Source organism: Vespa mandarinia, chromosome 15 (assembly GCF_050613455.1).
Source record: "Vespa mandarinia isolate Hongniang chromosome 15, ASM5061345v1, whole genome shotgun sequence".
NCBI lineage: Eukaryota > Metazoa > Arthropoda > Insecta > Hymenoptera > Vespidae > Vespa > Vespa mandarinia.
Genome location: NC_140824.1, coordinates 2,945,001 through 2,952,500, shown reverse-complemented (window position 1 = coordinate 2,952,500; position 7,500 = coordinate 2,945,001). Strand labels below are relative to the sequence as shown.

At 28.9% G+C, this 7,500-nt stretch overlaps 2 protein-coding genes and 1 long non-coding RNA gene across 5 annotated transcripts in view; 2 read left to right on the top strand and 1 right to left on the bottom strand.

Moving 5' to 3' along the window:
• LOC118444672 (uncharacterized) overlaps positions 1 to 5,436 on the top strand; it is a 55,722-nt gene extending 50,286 nt beyond the window's left edge. For 2 of the 3 annotated variants that reach the window (XM_035873164.2, XM_035873163.2), the window contains 7 exons: positions 70 to 255; positions 755 to 902; positions 1,038 to 1,314; positions 1,435 to 1,678; positions 2,057 to 2,194; positions 2,368 to 2,655; positions 2,950 to 5,435. In XM_035873164.2, the coding sequence (XP_035729057.1) occupies positions 70 to 255; positions 755 to 902; positions 1,038 to 1,314; positions 1,435 to 1,678; positions 2,057 to 2,194; positions 2,368 to 2,655; positions 2,950 to 3,371 (1,703 nt within the window). In that variant the 3' untranslated portion in view covers positions 3,372 to 5,435. Of the gene's footprint in view, positions 1 to 69; positions 256 to 754; positions 903 to 1,037; positions 1,315 to 1,434; positions 1,679 to 2,056; positions 2,195 to 2,367; positions 2,656 to 2,949 lie in introns of all 3 variants that reach the window. The other variant, XM_035873162.2, reaches the window with a different exon arrangement.
• LOC146872515 (uncharacterized) overlaps positions 1,492 to 7,500 on the bottom strand; it is a 21,091-nt gene continuing 15,082 nt past the window's right edge. The window contains exons 2-3 of the long non-coding RNA XR_014982992.1: positions 2,495 to 2,652; positions 1,492 to 1,630 (exon numbers count right to left, since the gene is read on the bottom strand). This is a non-coding gene — a long non-coding RNA (uncharacterized LOC146872515). The remainder of the gene's footprint in view (positions 1,631 to 2,494; positions 2,653 to 7,500) is intronic.
• LOC118444674 (uncharacterized) overlaps positions 5,823 to 7,500 on the top strand; it is a 2,682-nt gene continuing 1,004 nt past the window's right edge. The window contains exons 1-4 of the mRNA XM_035873168.2: positions 5,823 to 6,345; positions 6,523 to 6,618; positions 6,738 to 6,859; positions 6,941 to 7,170. Of these exons, the coding sequence (XP_035729061.1) occupies positions 6,101 to 6,345; positions 6,523 to 6,618; positions 6,738 to 6,859; positions 6,941 to 7,170 (693 nt within the window). The 5' untranslated portion in view covers positions 5,823 to 6,100. The remainder of the gene's footprint in view (positions 6,346 to 6,522; positions 6,619 to 6,737; positions 6,860 to 6,940; positions 7,171 to 7,500) is intronic.

Here is a 7,500-nt window from a genome sequence, read left to right as displayed (position 1 = left end):
ATAATGATTAATTAATTAATATCTAAGACTTATCAGATTTATAATCGAATTAATTTTCTCTCGTCGTAGGATGGTTAGGTGCTATGTCCACTGGTGTAGCCTTGCTGGTGTCACCCGTTACTATAGCCTTTTGTAGAAGAAAAAGCACCAGAGTTACGGCCGTTTTGGGTGGCCTCGTTACGGCACTCGGTTGCCTCTTCACGTCCTTCGCCTCGCAATTTCATCAATTGTTCTTCAGTTATGGTACCATGGTGGGTGAGTGAGTAAAAGAATCATATCCTAAATTAAGCTGAAAACAAGTTCAATTAAAATTAATCAATCTGACAGTAAATAAGATTGATATTTATTTATTTATACAATTTCAATTGATCAAAATCTTATTACTATTACTATTATTATTATTATTATTATTATTATTATTATTATTATTATTATTATTATTATTATTATTATTATTATTATTATTATTATTATTATTATTATTATTATTATTATTATTATTATTATTATTATTATTATTATTATTATTATTATTATTATTATTATTATTATTATTTAACAAGAATGATTGTACTTAACAGAAAAAAAAAGAGAGAGAAAAAAGAAAGAAAGATTTACGAAACTTCTTCGACGATCTTTCTATTTGTTCATTTATTTATTTATTTATTTATTTATTTATTTATTTATTTATTTATTTATTTTCTGTTTTTTTTTCTTTTCTTTTTTCTTTCTTTATTAATTGGAACATTAACAGGAATAGGTGTGAGTATGACAAGAGATTGCAGTACGCTAATGGTAGCACAATATTTCAAACGAAGAAGAGAACTCGTTGAGATATTCATCGTCTCTGGAAGTGGTTTGGGTATAGCAGTCATGTCGGCCTTTATAAAAGGTGCCATTAGGTGAATTTATTTTTTTTTTTTATATATGTATATATATATATAAATATATATAAAAAAAAAAAAAAGAAAGAAATGAATTAATAAAACTTTTCTAAATAATAAACAAAGAGTAAAATATAATGATCGTATTTACAGCAAGATAGGATGGCGATTGGGTCTTCAAGCGGTTACCGGTGTCGTTTTCCTCACCTTCATATTAGGAACATTTTATCGAAGCGCTTCTTTATATCATCCACAACGTCGAGCAATATTACATTTGAAGAATCAAAAGAGAAAGATCAAGGACAAGAATAAAACGGACGATAGACCGGCGTTCTTTGATTTTAGCACCCTCAAAAGTAAAACCGTTAGGATATTATTGGTTTCAACGGGGATATCCGCTTTTGGAATAAACACGCCGATTTTTTATCTGGTTAAAATAAATATTACGAGATATTATAATATCGTTTTATTACGTTTTATTTTAAGTTTTTACAATAAAATTGATGATGATATTCGATTGATTTTTTTTTTTTTTTTTTGTGATACGTAGGCGCATCAAGCGGAGGAGGAGGGCCTTGGGGACACCGTTGTCTTGCTTCAAGCTTATCTCGGATTGGCTTGGACACTTGGCTGCGTGGCCTTCGGTCTTTTGGTCGTTCATCGGAACGTCGAGTGCAGAATTGCAAGGCAGTATCTCACACAGGCTGCTGTCTTCGTATGCGGGCTTTGCATCCTTGCTCTCACTGCTGTTCAAGGAAATTATCATGGATATGTTATGTTCACATGGATTTACGGTATAACATTGAGAATATTCTACTTCGTTTTCTTATTATTATTATCTCTTTTTTTTTTCTTTTTTTTTTTTTTTTTCATTCGAAACTTTCAACGCGATAAACGAAAAAAATCTTTTTTACAAATTTATCGTAAATTTACTTAAAATCCTCTCTTTATTTATTTATTTATTTATTTATTTATTTATTTCTTGTTCACGAAATTAAATAACTTCGATCGAATGACCGGAGTTCTCTTTTTTCTTTCTTTTCTTCTTTTGCAGAACAGTGAATAAAATTCATTATTATCATTGATGATTCTTCCATTTGTTATACGTATAATAATATCGATCGATTTCGAATCGATTTACGAGCTATAATATGGTAATTTTCTTCTTCCAGGGATCTTTTGTGGTGGCTATCATTATAGTCTGAAAATGTATACGTACGAAAGGGTAAGAGCAAGAAATTTTGCCAGAACTTGGGGCTTCGTTCAATGCTCTCAGGCGATACCGATCGCCATTGGTGTGCCAATATCTGGTAATAATTAAAATTAACGAAAACGAGTCAAGTTCCACATCGATAATATTTATTATTATCCGAATTTAAACAATACAAATCGAACAAAAATTCTAATCGATCTGATATATGTATATATATGTATGTATATCAAATGTGTTTATATATAATTTTTTATTAATTTATTTTTTTAGGATATATAAATGTTGGTTGTGGTGGTAAAGCAGGTTACTACTTTAGCTCGACTTGCGTTTTAGTCGGCAGTTTCACTCTATTCTTCATAGATCTCCATAGGCGAAACTTATCGAAACACAAACATACCAGAGCAAATGGTAGCAAGCATTTATGTGTTCTTGGTAATTGTCCTCAACAACGGAGACCGTCCTTTAGTCAGGAACCCGAAAACGATGGGACACATGTGGCAGCTGCTGGTGCAGCTGCTGCTGCCCTTGTTCTTGGAGCTGAACTTGGACCAGCACCTGGTAAAAACATCTCAATTAAAAAAAAAAAAAAAAAAAAAAATATATATATATACACATACACATATATTATACATAATTTTTTTAATTGCAAAGAAAAAAAAAATAACAAACAAACGAAAGTCATATTTGATAATTAAAAGAATTTATTTGTAATATTCACTTGACGTAGTTCTTCGACATAGTTAATATAATATAAGAGATAATACTATCTTGTTTTATTTTATTTCTTTTTTTTCGTTCTTATTTATTTATTATTTATTATTTTTTTTTTCTTTTTCCTCGTATCATATTCAGGTGACATAATAGACGCATTAGGAGCAGAGAAACCCGAACTGACGTGTATTTCCGAGGAGGGTATAGCCGATATGGATCTACCAGATAATCTTCTCGATGATCTCGATTATATCGGTGATTGTATAACCTCGTGCAACAAGGTTGAGAACTACCTCATGCTCTCAGAATTTGAAAACAATCTGATCGCCGAGATGCCGATTATTATGGACCGGCGAGGTCGCAGATGGTCCTTGGCACGATCCAAGGCCGGTCAAACGACTGTTTGTGGTCAACAAACGGTTGGAACTAATGCAGCGGCAGGAAACTCATCGATTCAGGAGGAAGATTCGAACGAAACGAACGCCGTCAAGTGGCACCTTGGGAGTCAGCCTACCAACGCTAATAGTCGAACGATTACGGTCATTGACGAAGCGAGTACGTAATTTCAAGGGCGAAAGGGTTTCTCGCGTTCGACGTTAACAAAAAAAAAAAAAAAAAGAAAAAGAAAGAAAGAAAAAAAGTAGAAGAAGAAAAAGTTATCCTGAAAAGGAAAAAGATAATTTAGTAATAACGAGAAAGGAACGAATTTTTTGTATGAGACAATTTCGATTCGTTGATGATGATGATGATGATGATGATGATGATGATGATGATGATGATGATGATGATGATGATGATGATGATAGTGGTGGTGATGATGGTCGCGAAAGAAGTATAATCTACTCGAGACGAAGAGACAAAGAAAAATTAAGAAACAATGAGAACCAACAACAACAACAACAACAAAAAATGACGAACATATAAGAAAAGAGAAAAAAAAGAAGAATGGTGGTAATTTTTTTTTAAACAAAATCGTAACAATCCGACCGCGGCACTGCCTTTCCGATATAAACATACGATAAATCGATGATTAGCTTCTTTTTTCTCTTCTTATTGAATACGTTTTTACGTTAATAAATTTAATATTAAGCGATAAAAAGAAAGAAAAAAGAGAAAGAGAGAGAGAGAGAGAGAGAGAGAGAGAAAGAGAAGAAATAAAGAAAGTGATCGTAAACGTTGATCGTCTCGGAAAAAGAAAAATATCCAATCGCGACGTTCGAATTCGCGACGTAATTAAGGACAATAACGTCGGCTATCGGCGAGAGAGGAACCACGGAAACACGCTCCGTCCATCATGGATTCAAAGAAAAAAAAAAAAAAAAAAAAGAAAAAAAAAAGAAAGAAAGAAAGAAAGAAAGAAAAAAGAAAATAAACGACTCCTGTCGACGTACACATTACTACTTCTTCGGTTTTTAAAAATTACATCAAGATTTTTGAAAACTTATTGATAGATCTTACGAAATAACGCTTAATACGTAGGCACGCTAGCTAAAGATTTTTAAACTAGTCTACGCGATCGAAAGATCTATGCGAATATTGAAATAATACGATATATATATATATATACATATATATATAATTATAAAAAAAATATATAATATAATGTTCTAATAAAAAAAAAAAAAAAAAAAAAACGTGATTATATATTATTATTATATTATTATTATGCAAAATGTAACGTACACGTTAGTAATGAACAATTCAAGAGATAATAATATAGGTATGTATCTATTTATTTATCGCAATATTTATGATTAGAATGTACATATATATATATATATATATTACATACATACAATATAAAATATAAAAATATAGGTGCCATGTATGTAAACGATTATTATATACGTATGCGAGTACAATTCAGCGTTCAAGGCTGTTAAGATCATTCGGTCTTACGATGATGAATAGCTGAAAAATAGTAGAAAATTTATAGTTACGTAATTATGTGTGTATGCAGGGTGGTTATGCTAAAATTGTCGATATTTCTAAATACGCTTATGCTATAATCAAGTTCAACGAAAAATACAGGACGATTCGTCGTTAACGTTTGCTAGGTCTCCTTTAAAAAAAAAAAATTATTAATTAAACAGTTATACTGTAACTGTTCTTAACGTTTGTTAAATTGTAAGATATGTAGAATGGTTCATTCAAAATTTCAAACATTTTTGACGACTTTGATTATCGAAACAATCTTCGAGCGCCATCCAACGACAAAACGTCAAAGTTCTTTTAGGAAGCTGCGTCCCTGATAATAGGCTACATTTGTCTAGAAAATATCTATCGAAAATATTAATTTGTAAACAATTTCTGTCTTGTTTTTTTTCTTTTCTTTTTCTTTTTTTTTTTTTTTTGTTTCGTTTTCTTTTTATAATAACATAGTTTTATAACACAATGAGAAAATGTATTGTCATGCAAAAGTAACTTTACAAATAAGAAAAAAATAAAACAGGAAAAAAAAAGAACAGATAACCATTACAATGTCTAGAAAATAGAAAAAACCTTGATAAGATCTAGTAAAAAATATTTGACCGTATTTGAAAATAAAGTATTTGTATGTATATATCAGGGAGACCTCCAAAAAAACTTCAAACACTGTATTAATTATTAACATTGATTTAGTTATTATAAAAATATCTTTTCACGCTGTAATACAAATCGTTATATATCTTTTTCCCGTATTTATTTCACATTAAATATACATTAAAACCGTAAGTATACGCGATAACTCGTAAAAAATTTAATTCATTTATTTCAAAATATAATTATCGTACAACGATTTTACAATAAAAGGATCCATAATAATGAATTCTTGATATATTAAATAATATCTCATCACCAATTCCAAGGACACAAAAGATAATTTATATTTATAACAAAATAATAATAGCGAATTCTAAATACTCATAATTTTGTCTATACTCGAATATTTTTGCTATACAGAAAAAACCTTGTAAAAAATATCTATACCCGACATATCGTTGATTTCACTCGTACAATTAAGATTGGTTTAAAAGTGAATATGCAAATTTGTATAATGAGTTGCGTTCATTTTTAGTTCAAACGTTTCTTCTTTTAATACAAAAGAAAACTCAATAAGAAGAAGTTATTCTTTTTTAAGAAAGGAAAGAAAAAAAGAGAAGAAAAGAAAAAAGGGAAGATCTAATAATCATTTAGGATAAATAATAATATAGTATAGATTAATAATAGTGTAGTGGCAGAAGTTAATAATTAGTTTCGACGAGTAACCTCGAAAGAATTCGAAGAAGAAGTATTACAAATCACAAGAACGATGGAAGTATCAAATTTGTCACCCACACTTAAACATAGAAGGAAATTTGAACGCATCAAAACGATTAATACGAACTATCACGACACATCATTCGTTAATCATAACTCCGATCTATATACAATAAGTAAACTATATGCTTGTATTAATCAGAAAGCTCAGACGTTAATAGACTGTTGTAAAGAGTCCACAGACAAGTGTCTTTTGCAAGAGGAGAAGGATTTTATCGATCCGATCGACGTCTCCAGGTTAGATCATTATTAAACGTTCTTTTTTTTTTTTTTATTTTTCATATCGATCCAACTATATTTTTACATCAGCCGTTTTTTTTTTTTTTTTTTTTTTAAATTAATTATTATTATTATTCTTTTTCTTCTTTTCTTTTTTATATTCTTACTATCTCTATTTTATAATAATATTTATAGTACTCAGACGAGCAACATTATTGAGATGAATAAAACTATATTGAAACTTATCCATTATCAGATAACAATCTTAACTCTAATTGCAATATTTGGAACGTAAGTCCAAAAATATTTATTATAAACATAATATCAAAGAAGAAATTCGTAATATATATATATATATATATATATATATATATATATATATATATATATATATATAATTGTGTTTTTAGATTGTTCCTTTGTTTGTATATGGATCACGCAAAATTACGATTCATGTATATATCGGAAACGGCTTATTATTTTCCTGAGACAAGTTTTTTCGCGCAATTTATGAATTTGATCGTATTATTTGGTAAATTAAATAATATTTTATCAATTCATTTATATTTCATTGAATTTTTGGTAATTCTCTTATATGTTTCTCTATCGTCAGGAAGTATAACTGTATTCTTGAGACACTTTGTATTACTTCAATTTATACGAGATAGAGGTGAAAATGTGATAACAAAAAAATTCAACAATATATCTACTTTATTTGGTTCAATGATGATTACGGGTATCAGTATACTTGGAAATTTTCCAATTGTTCAACCTTGTTATGTTATCCATTGTACTGGTGTATTATTATATTTTTTTGGTGTCACTGGCTATTCGATTATTCAGGTTAGTATATGTTCTATGGTATCGCATAATGTTTTAATAAATACTTTTCCAATGTATCTAGACACGAATAGAGATAACAAACAGAGATATAAAGAAATTTTATGAATGTTTATTTCAATTTCAATTAAACGTATACCTGTGAATATTCTAAAAAAAAAAAATATATATATATATATATTTTTAGATATTGGATACATTATAGCACTAATATTTTGATTGTTTATTTAAGATCTACATTGAACAACTGACAAAACATCACATCGAATAATTTTTCAATGAGTCACATAAATTTTTATTCTATTCTGTTCTCTCTTTCTCTCTCTTTCTCTC